The sequence below is a fragment of the Brachyistius frenatus genome, unplaced genomic scaffold (assembly GCF_029030835.1).
Source record: "Brachyistius frenatus isolate BFR_SWC_R1_liver_20210118 unplaced genomic scaffold, ASM2903083v1 Contig_26, whole genome shotgun sequence".
Taxonomy (NCBI): domain Eukaryota; kingdom Metazoa; phylum Chordata; class Actinopteri; family Embiotocidae; genus Brachyistius; species Brachyistius frenatus.
In genome coordinates this window covers 3,330,379-3,349,369 of record NW_027210625.1, presented here as the reverse complement: position 1 = coordinate 3,349,369, position 18,991 = coordinate 3,330,379, and the positions used below count along the sequence as shown (strand labels likewise).

The window sequence follows — 18,991 nt, the reverse complement described above, 5'->3', positions numbered from 1 at the left end:
CATTTTTGCCTTTCATTTCAGAGCCTGTTATTCCCCTCCTGTCCCGACTCAGCTCCCCTCCCTCCCTCAGACAAGAAGTAGGTCCATATGAAGACATACCTGTCCTCTGTTTCTGTCCTACGTCTACACTGAAAAGGTGTTTTGTAAAGAAGCAACCTTTAGTTGCCTCTAACTTTCACTGGGATGTTTCTTTTTAAATGGCAGTATATCTAAAAACAAAGAAGAGTTGTTGTTAATAACCATGGCTTCTTATTAATCCTACTTCTATAACACAGAGACTTCCCTTTTTCTCCCTGTTGGAACTTTCGACCCTCCTGCTTTGTGCTTCTACTTCACATATAGATGCACTGATGATGTCATCTGCAGCCAGAGTCAGGGATGCTCACCATATCATTTTTTATATAAGAATGATAAGTAGCCATTATAGATTGGTTATCAAGGCAGGAGATTCAACCTTGACACTACATATCTACCCCCTGATCACTACTGTGCAAACTCTGGTTGCAAATGATGTCATCTGTGCAAGACCACAGCACCCTTTTCTGTGGTATTTTGGCTTTACATGTGGGGAGCTGTCATGTTGTCTATCTAACCATGATCATATTGATCTCTGTTTTCCCTTCACAATAAGATAAACCCACTGACACTGCCTTATGGTTCGAGGTGTATTTTTTTTTCACCCTCAGAACGGTTCTAAGTGAGGTGCAAGAACCAGAACCCTAATGCCCTAATTGTGGGCTGATGTTTCCGTGCATATAAATGACAAATTATATCTTATATGTTCCTGTAATCCTCATTGCTGCTCTGTCTATTCAAATTCACCAGTTTCTTGATGTTGATCTTTATTTTTATTTTTTTTAAATAAGATCCACATTTAATACCAGCATCAATACTTTATTCATCTGTCGCACAACTGTGAGGCATTGGTCTGTCCTGCGGGAGCTGGGACACTGATATCAGCACCTTTTAATTTCCTTTTGTGATATTAGCAGTTGTGTTGTTGTGGCTGACAGATATGATTTAAGCCTCACCATCATGAAGAAAGAGCAGAAAGTAACAGTGCGGACCTGTGAAATATGAGGAGAAAAGAACATTTATCTTCCTCTGTCCTTGCTGACCTTTATAAATCCCCTGTCCACACTGCCTAGACTCTGCGCAAATCGAGCCTTAATTACATCAAAGCAATTACAGAGCCAATATGAAGGCCTCATCCGCTGAGGAAGGGAGGAATAGCTGCAGCAGAAACTTCAGAAAATGAACCGGGAAATAAGTTAGTCTCTGGTGGTTCTCCACAAAAACTATAAAGAGAAACATTTTGTGGTGTAGCGAAAGAGGAATCCAAGCCGGCAGCGCCTCAGCGTTCATACAGTATGCAGCACATGTCCAAAAGCATGTGGACACGCTAAAAATTAACGCTTCTGTTGAGCAATTCTGCCTTTCCAAAAACAAATTGACAAATGTGTTGTGTAAATACGTTAGTCTTTACTGTGCAATGCTGCATTAACTTGACATTTTTATTTAATGTAAGATGCACACTGACAGTGAGAGAAATCTTTTGATTGATGCATCACAATCGACTGTGGATTATATTTCATTTCTGTTTATAGAATCTAATTAACAAATATAATAGAGACACTAAATGTCCCAGTTCCTTAAACATTTGTCTCGTTTTGCCTAAACAATGTTAAATATAGATTTGAATGGCAGTGATGGATGCATTCATATCCTTTTGAAAACACTAAAATGTTTAATTCAGGAAAAATATAGATTTCAGTTAATATTTTCATAGTTGCAACTATTTATAAACCAGAAAAAAAAAACATTTAATTCATACTTTTCTATTGTCACCAGGGTTTAAATTCCTCTCACTGTAACACCACACTGCCATCTTGTGGTAAACTACAAACAGCTCATCCAAAAAGCTAAATATGAGCTTTGAGATGCTTTCTAATTTATTTTCTGGTAGTCTGCTAAATAATAACTAATTAGTCAATTTATTGAAAAATGTTTTTTGTCTTAAATAACTTCATTAAGCATTTGCTAGTTTTCGAATTTGTTTAGTGTTTATTGAACAAAATCTTAAACATTACCTGGTCATAAAATGTTAATTACGAAAAGAAAATTAGACTAAATCAGTTCGGTAAAGTTTGGATCAGGAGAACGTCAATAGGTGTAAACAGCTTTATTAGAAAAGAAGACAGAGACATTATCTCTCATTGAGAGTCATTTTTCAATAAAACCAAACACCATGGGACGAGCTCGACAAACTGCTGCTCTGCATGGTTTATTCGTGGTCGACACAGCAGCCGTTAAACTGTGCGTAACACTCCAACGGCTCCTGGAGGAGACCTAAGCCGTTCAGCCTTTTACGAACAGAGCTCTGTTACACGTCATCTGCTTTTAATACTCCTCCCCTTCTTCATCTTCTTCAAATGAGTCAATGCCAACCTCTTCGTAATCCTTCTCCAGGGCGGCCATGTCCTCTCTGGCCTCTGAGAACTCTCCCTCCTCCATCCCCTCCCCGACGTACCAGTGAACGAAGGCCCTCTTGGCGTACATCAGGTCGAACTTGTGGTCGAGTCGGGCCCAGGCTTCGGCGATGGCGGTGGTGTTGCTCAACATGCACACGGCCCTCTGCACCTTGGCCAGGTCTCCTCCTGGCACCACAGTGGGCGGTTGGTAGTTGATACCCACCTTGAAGCCCGTAGGGCACCAGTCCACAAACTGGATGCTGCGTTTGGTTTTGATGTTGCCGATGGCCACGTTGACGTCTTTGGGCATCACGTCCCCCCGGTACAGCAGGCAGCAGGCCATGTACTTGCCGTGACGGGGGTCACATTTCACCATCTGATTGGCTGGCTCGAAGCAGGAGTTGGTTATTTCAGCCACAGTGAGCTGCTCGTGACAGGCCTTCTCTGCTGAGATAACTGGGGCATAGGTGGCCAGGGGGAAGTGGATACGAGGGTACGGCACCAGGTTGGTCTGGAACTCCGTCAGATCCACATTCAAGGCTCCATCGAAGCGCAGAGAGGCGGTGATGGAGGAGACGATCTGGCTGATGAGGCGATTCAGGTTGGTGTAAGATGGGCGCTCGATGTCCAGGTTCCTGCGGCAGATGTCGTAGATGGCCTCATTGTCCACCATGAAGGCGCAGTCAGAGTGCTCCAGGGTGGTGTGGGTAGTCAGGATGGAGTTGTAGGGCTCCACCACGGCTGTGGACACCTGAGGAGCCGGGTAGATGGCAAACTCCAGCTTGGACTTCTTGCCAAAATCAACTGAGAGCCGCTCCATGAGCAGAGAGGTGAAGCCGGAGCCGGTTCCTCCTCCGAAGGAGTGGAAGACCAAGAAACCCTGGAGCCCCGTGCACTGGTCAGACTGAAGGACAAAAGGTACAATTTAAGAACAGTATTTCCTATTTTAATCATCCCATACTCTGAATCAGTTTTAACTAATGCCATCTTGTTAATACTGTGAAACCTCTGTAAATCCTGGCCTCTCCCCGATAATTACTTAAAGAAAAAAAATCTGTTGAAAACTTCAGATGTCGGCAGCCAGAGTCTCCCGCAGCCCTTCTTACCAGTTTGCGAACCCTGTCCAGAACAGAGTCGATGTGCTCCTTCCCGACGGTGTAGTGGCCACGGGCGTAGTTGTTGGCCGCATCCTCCTTCCCTGAGATCAGCTGCTCGGGGTGGAACAGCTGGCGGTAGGTTCCTGTACGAACTTCATCTGAGGGACAGAGACAGGATGGAATTCTGTGAATCACAAAAATCTAAAACATTCCTTAAATAAATAGGGACCAAAACACTGAAAGTCTCCCAGACAGTAGTAGTCTGCAGACCTACATGCAGTATCATAACTGACCTTTTTCACCGCAGAAATTTTTACTTATCAAAAGCATAAAAAGCTAATGCTTAACTAATAACATGAACTATGGTTGTGTTCCATTTGGGGTTGCCAATAAGTCAAGCAAAGCAAACAATATGTACAATACCAGGGCCCTGACACCGAAATATAAATAAATTGCATGCAGCCATATGTTTTTACAGTAGTGCTTGCAAAACTAGAATAAAAACTTGCATGAAAAATTTGTGTTCTGCCTGGATCTGATTGGCTGATTTAAACTGAAGCCTGAGCTTGAAAGGAACTTTGACCAGGATGTAAATTCATGTAAACATCAAAGCTGTGAATTAATTCACCTTTATGACAACTGTAGTCGTGGCACTATATGTTAACATAGATAATGATCAGCTTCTTCAAACTTTATAGCTTTACGGCTTTGTAGACTTTACAGCTTCCTTCTCTGTCTAACCCTTTCAGTCTCCTTAAACCTGCAATAACTGATTTTTGTTCACTGTGTTACGATACGACATGGAGCTAGAGAGGAAATTGACGTGTACTGGACAGTAAAACATACAAAAGCTGATTAATCTAATTTTTGTAGGGCTTTAGACTGCAGTGGAAAATCAGATAACAAGAAAACTTTTAGCTTTTTGAAAACTAAACGTTTTAATGCCTTTTAGGGAAGGTGCAGGTATTGTTTTCTCTTGAACTATAAGTTTTTACCACCTTAACCCTGAAGTTACTTCACCAGAAAAGCTGGTTCAACTCAAAATGTTTCCACAAATAAACATTCCCACCACTCTGAGGTCTTTAACTCCTAAAAAGTCACTACCACGTAGAAATGTTGTCTGTAAGACTGTGAAGCGGCAGGTTTCTACTTAAAGAAACATAACAATTCTGTTCCTGTTTTACCCCAAAACTTAAAGAAAGCCCTCACCGATAACCGTGGGCTCCAGGTCAACAAAGATGGCTCTGGGGACGTACTTCCCGGTGCCGGTCTCACTGAAGAAAGTGGTGAAGGAGTCGTCGTAGCCTCCGGTGGGCTTGACGCTGGGCATCTGACCGTCTGGCTGGATGCCGTGCTCCAGGCAGTACAACTCCCAACAGGTGTTGCCCATCTGGACACCAGCCTGGCCGACGTGTATGGAGATACATTCGCGCTGTGGAGGGAAAAAGAAGACATTTTAGACATTATTATTATTATTTACTCATTATTTATTAAATCTAATACATCTTATAGACATTTCATGCCTGATTGCAGACTCTATTTCACCAATTTCAAGCTGCAAAATCTCAGTTACCAATAAATGAATCATGCAAACCAAAATAAATGGAAATTTAAGGGGCAAACCATTTAACTGGATAGCTTAATGCCAACATTTCTCCTTTTAAACCTGTCCTGACCTGCTGAAAATGACAGTTGAGGGCGTGGAAAACTGGGTGGAGTCAATATTTGTACAATAATTTGATTTCTGTCGATTAAAACTTCCCGTTTGCGTCTGAAAACTAAAAGTTTCAGACATGCTTGCGAGGAGGATGCGACATATCCAATCAAGCGTCACTGATCTAAATAAGTGAGTCGCGGTGATTAGCACAGTCGTGTTAAAGTGTCTGCAGGGGCCAAAGTGCCTCCACACCCTGCTCAAGTATTTGTAGTTCCTCATAAATGATGTGGGTGGCAGTGGAGGGTGCCTGCATGCAGAGGGCAGAAACCAGTTTGGTCTCATCATTTGGAAGTAAAGTTTGTCCTGAGGGAGTTTAACATGTGTTTAACTGGCCTTTCAAGAGGAGATAAAAGACGAATGCAAATGTGTGGCACAGGGAGTATCAGATAAATCCTGACTGCTCATTACTGGCGTCAAAGGACATTTTTCTCTTCACCTTAGTGAATGGTATTCATAAATTTGTGTTATTACATCAGGAATCACAATAATAAATGTCATGCGTTCCGCTGCTTTGTTCCAACAGTGTTTACATTACTGCAGCAGTTTATCTGTCAACAAAAGGCCAGCTGGCAGCGGAAATATGAAAGCACGCATGTCATGTGTTGCTGTCAAGACACCATCCATACCTGCCAAGACACGAGTGTAGGTAAACCAAACCCTGTTATAATTTTGTATGATAAAAATGTTCATGTTTACTGAAAGTATCCCAAAGAAAAGAGGCTGCCATCTGTTGCTGACGTCTGACCTCATTTTAAAGGTGAGCCGCTGAAATATTCACATTGTTGTGGAATTCTTCTGATGGGAGCATCTCTTTAAACCTAAAAAAAAAAAAACTGACAGGAAACTCATTGTGTTTTTCTGGCGTGACTTTTATTTTAGAGACACCAACAATGCAGCCGAACGTGTCTTTAAAAATAGAAGCCTGATTGTCAGCGTTGAAGCATGTTTGAGAAGATGAAATAGTTTTACTGCACATATTTTATCAGGAGTTTTTGGACGTAAACTAGCGAAAAATACTGGATAAATAGTTACAGCATCTTCCACCAGTCTGCAGAGGTCAAACCAAACAGACTTGCTGGTGTTCAACCGCCTCGAGCTCTAACTTAAAAGCTTCAACACTTCATGAACAGGATTTCAGTATTTATTTTTCAGCCTGTCTTTTGTCTTGTTTTGAATTTTGAGCTCCTGACCTATCCCGCTTCCCCCCTCTTTTCAAAAGGCTCGTGATCTGGATGGAGGAGGGGTCTCTGTGACATGGGAGTTGCCAAGTATGGCGATGGCAGCCAGCTCAGCAGCCAGCTATTTTCAGTTAAGTGTCATTCACACGACTCGCAGAGAGCAGCAGCTCAGTTTTACCCCACTGACCTGTTTGGATTCCCAGACCTCTGCACATTGTACACTCAAACTACAGACAGCTCCTAAGATCAGGACATTTACAGAGTCTCTGCAGAGGACTGACTGAAGAGTACAGGATGTGACTAAACTAGTATGAGGCTGTTTCAACTGCTGCCTCTGTATGAGGAAGCGGTGCTCTGTTCGGTTGCTGGTGTTGTAACACGTCACACACATTCAGACACACAAACTGAAATTTACACTTCCAGGCAAACAGGTCTAAACTGAGAGATTATCTGCTTCCTGTATCTTGTCCTGACCAAACCGACGTCACGTTTGACGTCAGGATTTCAACAGAGGAAACCTAAAAACACAGAGAGGCTTTGTGCTGTGTCTGTGGCCTAAAAATATATATATAAAAGTGGATTTGAATCAGAAAATTGTTTGGAGTTTCCTGGTTTTTCACATGGAAGTGAACTGGAGGGATGTTGTTCATGTTTTAATACTTTTTTGGGCGTATTTCCAACTTGTGTTTCCTCACACAGAGGCCTGAATGGTCGAACACAAACAGCAAAACCAAAGAACACCACAAGATACAAATTTTCTCCCTATAAACTCAACCCAACAGCAATTTCTGAGGTGGAGCTGAAACTCTAAAGGCAGGATAACCCTCCACATCTCCTCCTCCACAACAGGAAGTGTCTCCGAAACCATTTGTGAAACACTTGTCTTGCCGTTAACACCTAAAAAAAAAGCCTTCTTTTTATTCACTCATGTCTCTTTTTGCTTTTCAGGTGACCAGCAAACATTACGACATTCGCTGTTTATCACAAAGGAACAAAGTCAAAAGGAGAAGGTCAGTGTCCTGTCGTCTTACTGAGGAATAAACTTCTGAGCTTGTAAACTGCCATGTGCCTTTATCAGAAGTATGAGTGTTAGTTGTATATTGTTCAGGTTTATTTAAAGTAAACGTATTCAAAACACCCAAAAGCAGTAAATTCAGCAGATTATCAGCACACTGTTGAACAAATAGACGTGTAAAACACACAAGCAGCTGCTTGAAGCCACATCAGCATTCTTAACCGACCGGGCAAACAAGCACGCCCTCCTGACAGCCAGTCCTAAGGTCCCCCATATGGAAACAGTTAACCTCTGCTGGCGGCATGTTTCCACCGATCAACTTTGTTTTTCTCTCTTTTAAACACTCTGCTCTTCTAGATGCACTGAGTGGTGAACTTTATGTGCTGAAGCAGCACCAAAAATATTTTTCAGAAGCAGCCTGGGGCCACTAAAGTAGAAACAAAAGACAAAACCTCAGGCTTGTTCCACATTTTGGAGGGAAGTATGAAGATACAAAAGGAAAACTACGATTACTGCAAAAGTTTCAAATATGTCTTACAGTTCTCCCGGTGGCACATCAAATACTAAAAATTTAGCTTTTTTTGGTGTTAGTTAAGAAATAATGCCTGCCGCTAATAATTAATAATAGTAATAATGACTAAATACTCACCATTGTGCTGTTTTGATTGGCCTTTTTGGAAAAGAGGTTGAAAACTGCAGTATCTCACAGTGCACCTATAATGAGATCTCTGTGAGTGAAGTCCCATCAGTGTGTGTCGCACATACTTTTATAGTTACTACAGGAGGAGGAGGAGAGGTGGAGCCAGCAACAGCTGCAACTTTGGTCTCCACGTCCTTTTATTTTTTCTTTCAGTGAGATGGGACTTCCTGTTTGGCCTTATCAGAATAAAAGCACAGCCAAAGAAAGCTCCAGTCGTAAACAAAAATACATATATTTATGTAGTTTAGTATGACTCCTGTGATGTGAGGTAAGAATTACTAATCTCAGCTCACATTATGAAAACAACTACACTTTAACGACACTTAAACTTACAGAATTTCCCCATTTAAAGAGACTTTAGCATCAGTGAAGCAAGCCAACACGTGTGACGCAGTGAAAAAATGTGAACAGAAACAAAAACTGAATGCATGGAGCGTGGCAGGGAGGGTGCAATAGATGCAATATAATACAAACAGCATCCATAAACCAGCCATTTAAAAGGAGCTTTGAAAGTAGATTCACTTTAGAGGTATCTGCGGAAAAATATTGTGCATCTCTTTACTATAAGAGGAAATTCTTTTTACAACAAGGCAGCATAATATATATGCAAAATCATTTTACTCTCCTTGTGGCAGTGCCGGTTACAACCACTAGATGGAGGCCTTATTGTTTGCATTTATTGTCCAGCACTCTTAAACAAACACAGGTCACTGCCACAGTTTACAGTGTTTTGCTGTCGAGTGTTTTATTTCCTTGAGGAAACAAACAGATTTAAAAAAACAGGATGTTTCTATATTTTAAACAAGGGCAACTTATCTGTGTCTGAGATGCATATAATCTAAAAATAATCAGATAAATAAATGAGGTCACATTTATTGGAACTTAATGTGCTGTTGTTGGTACAACAGAGCTAAAAGTAACTTTAGCAGAGATAACAGGAAGTGTGAGGAGGACGAGATAGTAATCCAAGTCCATTTTCACATCTGAGTCTTCCTCATTAACAGCAGCAGAAACCGACACAGATGAAGTGTTTATTTGCTCCTGTTTCTGTGGCTGTTTTCTTTCCATAACTGTGTTTTTGTTGTGTTGTAATAAAGTCATGACATTTTGGTATTAGCGAGGAAAACTCTTTGTGAACTTCAGCTGTCCATCACTCCTTACAGTAACGCAGAGCTGATCCAGGAGCCTTCAGAGGCCTGAGCTCATCACACCAGGCCTTCAGCTCTGAATGTAAACATCCTCATAATCCTCAAACAAACCCCTGAGTCCTCCTCAGCCTGTTGCTCCAATCCTCTTCAAACGCTCCCCTCAGCATCTCTCTTCTTTTTTTTTGGAAAGGAGAGATAGTTTGCGATAGACGGATAGTGGAGATCTTTTTCATGTGTTGGGTTTCGTCCTCCTCCCCTCGGAGGTCCACAGATGACTTTTCTTTATAAACTCGTTCTTTCCCTCCAATCTTCTGACAGTTTTGCAGCTTTTCTCCAGTTAGAACGTGATAAGAACACCAAACCTCCATTTTAAGTCACTTTATTTATAAGAACAAGCAACACGTGTATAAAAAGCAGCGATGACTTAAAGGTTTCAGTATTTCTTTCAGCGGTTCTTTTGGGGTTTTAAAAGTTTGGTCTTGGCCAGTTGTTTTGATTATTTTGCGCGATTCTTTTCTTTGAAAAATGCCTCAAAAAGGAGGATTTGCTTCAACAAATTGCCTGTTTATATCTTAGAAAACTGTTAGGAATTTTCTCTTATTTCAAGATTAATTGGGAAAATAGTTTGAAATTCAGTGGCACTTGAATTCAAACATTGTGGCCTGTTTGCCGAGAAATAGTTGACTCCTTCTCAGCTGGTGAAAAAGTGAAAGAATTCCATATTTCTGCAAAAACTTTGTCTGTCTAAGTGTGGCGATGCATTGTGGGAAATGTGGGCTGTGTAGTTTTTCAAAGAAAAAATTTAATATTTGTTTGCAAGTCTTTCTGTTGCAAGTGCCCCAATTTTATAGGCATGCAGTGGGAGGCACAGAGCAACTGTGCCCCCCTAACAAAGGCTAAAGTTAAACCTTTTATAGTTTACATCTAAATTTTGCATATTTTTCTCCAAATGTACTGCAGTTACAAAATAAAATTCTAACAAATACAATTATAAATAGTGATATAATACAAATAAGTTGCCCTTGTTTCATGAATTTGTTACCTGTGATACCTTAAATATCAACATGTTACATTTAGCTCCAATTACAGCCTGACAGCTGCTTGCATGGCTGCAGACTTGCTTAATGCTGCAGATATGTTTGCAGGTCTGGACCTCAGGGTGGCAGTACAACACATTTCTCATTTTAACCCTTTAAAGACTGTTAGTAAAGTCATCTGATTTAGCGTGCAAGAGCTGCCAGTCAAACTTCATTTGGTTTAAACTAAACATCCTCAGTAGAAACTGTGCAACTAAAGGAGTTTGCAATACAGTAAATCCCTACTGCACAGTATTACAAAATTCTTGGGAATACATCAACTAGATTAAAAAGATGAAGTGGGATATTTTGGGTGCTTGATGCATCACTTGGGGTCCTCTGTGTGTCTTGTGTTTTTTTGTCTCCGGGCTGAAATAATCCAATCCACTGATTCAAGTGTTCAGACGTCTGTTTGTCCTGTTAGCACAGAATGCTAATTTCAGTTGTAACTGAGAGTTGAGAGGGACTCCCTGAAGGATTTACCCCCAGAAATAAGGACGTCTAATCCCCTCCAATTATTGCCTGTTGTTTCAGCAACAGGAAGATTTAGAGAAAGAGTTGTTAAGTGGACTCTTCATCTGAATTTATCTGTTAAATACAAAATCCACTGAGGGATTTCCTAAACAAAGAGTCAGTTTCAAGTGATTTGTGTTGATCTGACAGGAATAAATGGCTCTATTTATTTTTTAATGTGGTTTTAAAGTGAAACTATCAGTTTTCTAGACAATTGTGTATTAATATCACAATCCAATATGTTCAAATATGAATTAGAAGATTAGTCTAGTTAATTTTGTCAAACATAAAACAAAACTCCTCTTAAAAACCTCTTTAACATGCAGAAAAATAGAAGAAACCTTAATATATCTCCATGCTGTGAGTGTGATGGTGGACCAATCAGAGTAATTATTCTCTTTTGCTGAGGATGTAGGCCTAATTAATAGTAAACTGTCGGATCATGCAGCTTTACATGATAAAATGTCTTAAGCAGGAGCTTTGAGGAGGATGTTATGGATATAAATATGTGATTTTACATCACATTATTCGTATAAATTTTGTATATATGATTCATGAAAAAAATAACAGGGACAAAGCAAAAATGATTTGGGGGTTACGATCTAAAATCACAGACACCGAATTCAATCCACATGAACTGATGACACATTTTACGTTTTTACCTGCATCGATGTCCCCGTCTATCTGTCTGTTTCTGGTTCATCCGGTGACGGCTGTGTTTCTATAACATATCTGATACTATAAATGATAACTGCTGAGATAACTTGTCCAGTTTTTCCAATCTAAGCATGCAATCATCTAATCATTGTCCATTATAACTTGCTTTAATATCATAGTGAGGAATTTATTTTTGGATTACCCATAGACTCATGCTTAAAAGAAAATGACTATTGATTATTGAAAATGCTTGAAATAATGACCTGTGTGACGATAAAGATTGAAAACAATTCAAATTCACCTCGTGGAGGACGGCCAACAAAGCTCCATGTTTTTGTCTGTGAGTCTCTAAAAGCGGCCTGGTGAATGTCAGACGAGCTGCCAATTTCAAATGGAAAGTTTTAATTTATAATTACGATTGAAGGATGCAATCAGTAATCTGTAATAATCTGCAATGGATTACACGTTGAAAGTAACCCTGCCTATAAACCTGTCTGCAGTGGTCTTGATGCTCGCGGTCTCTGGGCTGCCAGCGATAAGGGCTGAGCCGTATTGAAGATGGATGGATGCAGAGATCAAAGTCGCAGCCTCAGAAAACCCCCACAAGTCGTGCATTCCAGATAAAATACTTGATGCTGCTGTTCGGCCACAGCCAGCCTGAGGGCTTCAGGATCCCGAAAAACAAGCTGTGTCTGGTGGAAGCTGAGCTGTGACAGACAATCAGAGGTGTGTTCTCGCTGACCTCTCACCACCTTTATTTTAGGAGGATACAGGTCATGGGATTGGAAACCATTGGTCTCAAAATAGCAAGACCTACCTTCCTTTCTTTCCCCAGACAGGATTGTCTATATACTTTTGGCTACATAGTGTATCACAGCACAATACATACTGTAGTAGCGTGACGTTGGCGTATGTGTGTGGAGCTGTGAAATGACTGTGGATGGATAAAACTCCAATAGGCTCTCTAATGTTCCTGTGGAGTTCCAGTCTGACTCGTGGCCGTGACCTTCCTGCCCCTCACGGAGTCTTTCAACCATCCATGTTTATAAAACTGCAACAGGAACTTGCACTGTTTTGCTGTGAAACATCTGATATTGTATTACACTCTCTCTGCAGCTGTCAATCACCATCATCATCAGAATAAATTGGACATTTCTCAGATACTGTTATCGATCGGTTTCTATCTCAGCCCGCCATGCCGGAGCACTGAACGGCCTCCGATATCGATCCGGAGGCCTATTAAATCCTCCTCGGGAACATCAGCCCATTAAGACCTTTTTCAAACCATGCAATCAATTTATTCTGCCCCGTAGGAAGAAAAAAAAAAACATATTTGCAGAGTACAAATCAGCTGAGATGATTTCTAATTATTTAGATATATTTGACTCACATGTTCAAGGTGCTGTTTTAGGGGATCTCGTTTTCACCTCAAAAAGCCGACATACATTCAGTTTTTATAGAATTTTAATAATGCTGGGAGGCTTTTGAAACATTAGTATGAGCGACAGGAGGTCATAAGTTTCATGTTCCACACCAGTATGTTCATGTCTTTCCTCTGATTGGCTCTTCTTGTTGCAGGTTCTGAATTCAGGGCCTTAATCTCCGCTAACAGCAGCAGAAACGGACGTCTTTAATGTCACGTCTGACCGAAGGGCAGCAGAAATGTCAGGCTGCCAACGGCCATAAAACACACACACACACACACACACACACACACACACACACACACACACACACACACGCTTTTCCTCCTCTTCCTTTCTCCTTTGTTTTGTGAAAAACTGCACATCACTGTGACCTTTGACCTTTACGTATACACGTACAAATTTATTTTTGCTGAGTTTTATGACGCTCAGCTCCTTTAATAAAAACACGGACAACATAGCTGATAAAAAGTCAAAAAATAATTGACTAGTCACAATATAATCCCTTGTAGTTCTTAGATTACTAATTAGTTATCTGCATCCATATTTAATTTTGACTGCATTAATTTTAGAGAACAAGTTGTGCAAACATTTATTATAATGTTCTGCAGATTTTTATGCAAAAGTGATCAATTAACTGTCCTTTAAAACATGTTTTTTATTTTTATTTTTTTTATTTTGCTGTCTTAAACTGTAGAATAGATAGGCCTACAAACAGGAGTGGGTAGTTAAATTGTAGTGAGTTTGGTATCTTATCTTAAATAATTAAAAAAATTATGTTGATTATAAACTCCCTGAACACACAGAATGAGCTTTGTATATTAAGAAAATGGCATGAATTAAATGCGTGCAAGATAACTGTACCTTTAAATTTAAAATTGTGTGATTTTCATGCATAGTTACAGATATTTCATTTGAAAGTATTATATTTAGTTGTCTAATAATAGGCATTTGAGTCAGGAAATGGTTTATTTATTTAAAAAATAAAATAAAATGAGGACCCCTTGGATTTCCGCTGTCAAAAATCCAAGGTCTAAAAATAAAATAAAATAAATGATCGAAGGTCCAGCAGTCCGGCAGCAGCAACTCAGTTTACATCATCATTTATTTATTAAAGCATGGACAATGACAGCTTACTCTGAGAACACAACAGACCATGAGAGACTACTATTATTATTATTTGACTAATATATGTTAGAACCAACCTAAACATGAAGCGACGCACTGGTCTCGTATCAAAATGCCTCTGTACAAGCTGAGAAGCAGCAGGAAGTGTAAAATAAGGCTCCTCACCTGGCAAACATGAAGATTCAATCACTTACAGTCCATCATATTAAAAAATTATTTCAGTCCTGAAATGAAATTGATCCTCTTCTGATCTACGGGGGGAAACTCATCAGCATGCTTCAGTTTATTTTTATTAAGGAGTTAAAGGTAAGTGGTATCACTTCTCCTTCTTATTTCACTTGTTAGAAAAATTGTGCAGTGATTTACCGGCTCAGTATTAGTATTTAAAATGTTTGTATGCGGTGCACAGAGCCCACCTTGTCAGGGATTACTAATTAGATTGAGGCCAAAAAAAGTCGAACAGTGCCATGTCTGAGAAAAACAAAGAAAAAAAGTCCCCGTGTGTGTTATCTTATGTCTCTAAAATGGCAACGTGTCAAGGAATAACTTATCTATAACTGCAGGCGGCGGCACCAGATCCTCCAGCTTCAAATAGAAAATCCTCTGCAGGCCTTGGATGCACAGAGTGCGAAGTTCAGGCAGCTTTTCCAAAAGTCTGGATAAATGGTTGGACCAGCAGTTCGAGGCTCCATCCGCTTCCATCCCGCCATCCTTCAAGCACCTGACCACGTTGTTCTGCAGCTCCTCCACCTTCTGCGGCTCCTTCAGCCCGTGCCGCTCTGCAGAGCAGTAAGACACATTTCAAAATATTACAGTAACACAGAAATCTTTAATTTCTTTAAACTGGTGGGAAATATTAAGATTATAATGGGAAGATGCTGCAGGTGTGAGATTCTACATCTAACGTCTGGCAGCTTCAGTCATTTAAAGGCTTTTATTTTAAAATAATAACAAAAACAAAACAAAAAGTAACTGAATTTAGGGTAATTCTTTACTGAGTATTTCAGACAAAAAGAGTGTAAAATATTTCAGGCTGGACCCCTTGAATGCAACATCAGTCAGTAATGTCATCTCACCGGTGACCAGGGCGAGGGTGCATATGCAGGAGAAGGTGGAGACATCCAGGTTCATCCTCTGCAGATTGGCGGAGAATTCAACGATGCTGTCAATCCACTCGCCGAAGCCCCGCAGGCACTGGAGGCGGTGCCACACCGACCCGTCGCAGAAGATCAGCTTCCCTTCTTCCGGGTTGGATCTGAAACGTAATGACAGCTCGTGCTAAAAGTAAAAAGCTCAAAGGCAGAGGTGAGTGTAAACTCCGCATGCAGCTATTATCAGACACAGAAAATAATTTGTATTTCCGTACATGTTGACGCTTCAAATTGTAGAATCAATGACAAAATACTCTGCTTCCTCTGGAGCCTAACCAGCTGTAAAAATCAGATCCATGAGCAAACATACCACATACCTCAAACAAACCACTAGTTTGGGGTGCATTGCCTAATTTTGTCAAAGAAAAAGTAAAAGTTATGTCAGTTCTTTACCTGTACGACAGTCGTAAAACAAAAAGCTCCAGGAAAGCTGAGTAGAAGAGGAGGTCTTGGTCATGTTTAGGTAGACAAGTAAATCCCGGGATCTTCTGCGCCCAACCCCGAATGACCTCCATAGATCTGGTCAGGAGGTCGTAAAACTGACGGACATGCTGAGCGTCGTCTCCCAGAGGACTTCCTGGACTCTCCTTAAACTACAGTGAAAGGTCAAGTTGGGATTGAAGGGAAATACCCTGTATTACAGCTCTACTGTGTTTTAATTTTTATGTTTGATGGTAACAGGTGGCCTTACTTTGGAGTAGTCATGGCGAGAAGAGGGAGGGTTTGACTCCACGTGGGCCCTGATGAGGCTGCTCAGGAGGGTGCTGCCGGGTGACGAGGAGTCTGGAGGAGCTCTGGGTTTGGACGGCAGGCGACCCCTTCGACCTTTCAGACCGTCGGTCCTCACCACTGCAGAAAATGAAGTAAAGAGGGAGACACTTTTTCAGCTTTTAACTTGGATAGATGACATGAAGTTAATGTTAAATGATTCAAGAAACTTGGTTTTAAGGTGTATAAGTTTACCTTCTTTAACCATCCCCACGACAAGGCACTTCTGGAAGCGACAATATTGGCATCGATTCCTCCTGCGTTTGTCCACAGGGCAGCTTTTGGCCGCCAAACACACATACTTGGCATTTTTTTGCACTGTGCGCTGCACGGAGAGGAGAGGAAATTAGATTTTATTTAATGTAATGAAAATCTATCTTGTAGAATGACCAGAATATGTACCATAGGGTTATTTATTCAATGCAAGACAAACATCTCAGAACTTAATACTCTGTAAAACAAACTGAGATGACTCCATTGATTTCTGAAACTCACACAGAACCATCTGATTTTTTTTCCACAATCACCCTTTTTTGGACGTGCTCTTCCCTGCATGTTGATACCAGTTTACAATGAAAGCAGTGGAATTGTTCCCACATGGTTTCTTGAATGGAGTTATGTTTTTTTCTGTAACCCTAATCAGCCTAGAAGAAGCTTTTGGAGACTGAATGGTCCAAAAAATTATTTCTACCAAAGAAAACAATGGGAAGAACTAAAGAAAAAACAGCAATAGTGGTCTTTAAACTTATTGAGAAAATATCTCGAATGGCTATTTTTTATAATGATTCAACATGAATAACTTTTTGATAGCTTCTTTTTATTAGGAGTATAGTAGCATAAGTCTCAAATTGTCCTTTGAAAATGAATAGCAACGCTCCTGCTCCTGTGGGCCATTTGAGGCAGAATCAGGCATTCAGCAGGTGGACAGGGCAGTCTGGGTAAATACAGGGTCGTGGTCATTCATAATTTGGAGAATTGTCCCGGGAATCTCCTTCAGAGAGATGAAGGGGGAGGTTTTTATTCATGGCACGTTGGTGGCCATTTTCATACAGGACATTTGCCCGTAAAACGCGTGTCAAGAGATCAAGAGATCAAAACGTGCAAGTGGAGTTTAATGTCCAATTTAGAAGGCCAGTCAGGCGTCTCACTGGGATTTTTACATTGTAGCTTATTATTCGAAATTAGAGTTGATTATGGGACACCGTGTTTCAATGTGTATTATTATTTATTTTTTTCATCCTTTTGACGGAGATGTTCTCATGTGACGTCCACTTTTGGGCTACCTGAAGCATCAATCCATATCTGCCTTTGATAAGAAAAAAAAAGTGTTTGCACCACAAAAGTCTATCTGTTTCCGAAAAAAAATCCATAAGTTAAACTTGTAGTTTTAAGGGCAGCTTTGGCTAAGCTTGCATTGAGAACAAACCTTAAAGAATCCTTTGCAGCCCTCGCAGGTGCGCACTCCGTAGTGTTGGCATGCTGCGTTATCCCCACACACCGCGCACAGCCCCTCGGAGCTCAGTGGTCCTCGGCTTGGGGCTGAAGAAGTCTGGTATTCCACAAAGTGGTGGCCGTGTGTGAGCTGGAGGGGGTGAGGGAATCCCACACCGGGCTGTTTTCCCAGGCCAGTGGAGCCCAAAACTGTGGGGCTGTCCAGCGGCTGGTGCGCTCCTGCCGCGTCCAGGTTCATGGACACGTGGAGAGATCCGTCAAATTTCATTTGGCAGGTGGACAAACTCTGACCTCCGTGTGGCGCGTGTTTTAGGGAAAACAGTGAAAATCTGGACAGCGCGTTTTTCCTGTGTGCTGCCGCCAAATAGTCCTGTCGAAAACTGTACAGAGAGCCAGAGTCCTCCCATATGTGTCCCGGAGGAGTCTGGAAGTTAGATGTGATGGATGTGTGCGGTGATGGAGACCGGTAATAATAAACGGAACTCGGGGAGGAAAGCAGATCGTCTGGCTGATGAGGGTGATGCTGATTCGGTTGATACCGTGGACACCCGTGCGCATCCTCCACCTTGACGCACGGTATCTCCCCCTGAACTGGCATCTGGAAGAGACACGGGGGCTTCACGTCGTACCCGGAGCTGTACGTGTCCGTCAAAGGGCCAAAACTGGGGCCTGACGTTCCTGCTGAGATTTCACTGTTAGTAAGATCCATGCTGAACTTGACAAACTCCGGGGTGAGGAAGTCGCAGCTGCGCTCTCCGCCGGCGCTCTGAGAGGCTGGGCTGGCTCCTTGCGGAGAGGAGCTCCACTGGGTCTGGACGCACGGCATGGCCACTGCAAACAAAAAGATAATGCAGTTGGTCCAGCGTAAGCAAAGGAATATCGAACAAATGGCAACAATACGCCTGAAAAGATAGTTATGTTGTGCTTACAAGTGATACGATTTGCAAATGTTCAGCAATAACGAGCTTCCATTTCATTTCAAACTTTGTTTTCAAATGTTTTCTTTGTCATATTTTTGGTTATTGTTGTTAAAAAGTCAGTTGGAAACAGGTTGCACACCCTGTTAAGCGTAAATTTCCACTTGTTGTTTAAATGACTTTTTTTTGCAACATGCAGAGGTACAGGGGATACATGGGGTCCAGAAATTACCTGAAGGCTTCACCTGTCCTATTTTCCACAAGGTGTTATTCTCCACTAGACTTTGCCTGGCACGAAACAAAAACAAGATAATTTGCTGTGTTATGATATTAATCCTCGATTTCTGCAGAAATGAGAGAAAAGGCAGAATATGCAATAGCCTACCTTAGATCCAGTGCAAGAGGACGGTGATTAGTAATCCCATTTCTGCCGCCGTGTTGCTTAAGAACTGCCACCAGAAAAGTCCGCTGTCTGTCCGGAGAGAGCAAAGGAAATGACTGTTCACTTCACCCACTCTTGGCTCGAAGACTGGCTGCCAGTGACACCGACAATGTGCTTTTGTTTACGTGGTGCGTATC

At 41.4% G+C, this 18,991-nt stretch overlaps 3 protein-coding genes and 1 long non-coding RNA gene across 4 annotated transcripts in view; 2 read left to right on the top strand and 2 right to left on the bottom strand.

Moving 5' to 3' along the window:
* Positions 1 to 769, top strand: part of LOC138620791 (inactive dipeptidyl peptidase 10-like) — a 40,788-nt gene extending 40,019 nt beyond the window's left edge. The window contains exon 28 of the mRNA XM_069698322.1: positions 22 to 769. The gene's annotated coding sequence lies outside the window, so the exon portion shown is untranslated. The remainder of the gene's footprint in view (positions 1 to 21) is intronic.
* A 1,397-nt stretch (positions 770 to 2,166) lies between these two features.
* Positions 2,167 to 8,237, bottom strand: LOC138620793 (tubulin alpha-1C chain-like). Its single transcript, XM_069698324.1, has 4 exons — positions 8,128 to 8,237; positions 4,778 to 5,000; positions 3,578 to 3,726; positions 2,167 to 3,375 (listed from the first exon to the last, which is right to left on the bottom strand). The coding sequence occupies exons 1-4, from the start codon at positions 8,128 to 8,130 to the stop codon at positions 2,401 to 2,403; spliced, it is 1,350 nt and encodes a 449-aa protein (XP_069554425.1). The 5' UTR covers positions 8,131 to 8,237; the 3' UTR covers positions 2,167 to 2,400.
* On the top strand, positions 6,502 to 12,722 carry LOC138620794 (uncharacterized). The gene is made up of 3 exons (XR_011310897.1): positions 6,502 to 6,593; positions 7,163 to 7,473; positions 12,073 to 12,722. It is a non-coding gene; the product is annotated as an uncharacterized lncRNA (long non-coding RNA).
* Positions 12,723 to 14,643: 1,921 nt separating this feature from the next.
* LOC138620790 (nuclear receptor subfamily 4 group A member 2-like) lies at positions 14,644 to 18,991 on the bottom strand. Its single transcript, XM_069698320.1, has 8 exons — positions 18,798 to 18,991; positions 18,645 to 18,700; positions 17,470 to 18,326; positions 16,239 to 16,368; positions 15,967 to 16,124; positions 15,669 to 15,868; positions 15,201 to 15,379; positions 14,644 to 14,903 (listed from the first exon to the last, which is right to left on the bottom strand). The coding sequence occupies exons 3-8, from the start codon at positions 18,319 to 18,321 to the stop codon at positions 14,644 to 14,646; spliced, it is 1,779 nt and encodes a 592-aa protein (XP_069554421.1). The 5' UTR covers positions 18,322 to 18,326; positions 18,645 to 18,700; positions 18,798 to 18,991.

What these genes read in the sequence shown, in the direction of transcription:
- LOC138620793 (XM_069698324.1), bottom strand. An exon ending in CCTGGAGCCCACGGTTATCG is followed by an intron (nt 3,727 to 4,777) that starts GTGAGGGCTTTC and finishes TCTGTCCCTCAG; the next exon opens with ATGAAGTTCGTACAGGAACC. An exon ending in TGGACAGGGTTCGCAAACTG is followed by an intron (nt 3,376 to 3,577) that starts GTAAGAAGGGCT and finishes TTTGTCCTTCAG; the next exon opens with TCTGACCAGTGCACGGGGCT.
- LOC138620790 (XM_069698320.1), bottom strand. Translation starts at nt 18,321, where the DNA reads ATGCCGTGCGTCCAGACCCAGTGGAGCTCCTCTCCGCAAGGAGCCAGC. An exon ending in CTCGCCATGACTACTCCAAA is followed by an intron (nt 15,869 to 15,966) that starts GTAAGGCCACCT and finishes CTTTCACTGTAG; the next exon opens with TTTAAGGAGAGTCCAGGAAG. An exon ending in CACCCTCGCCCTGGTCACCG is followed by an intron (nt 14,904 to 15,200) that starts GTGAGATGACAT and finishes ACTGCTCTGCAG; the next exon opens with AGCGGCACGGGCTGAAGGAG.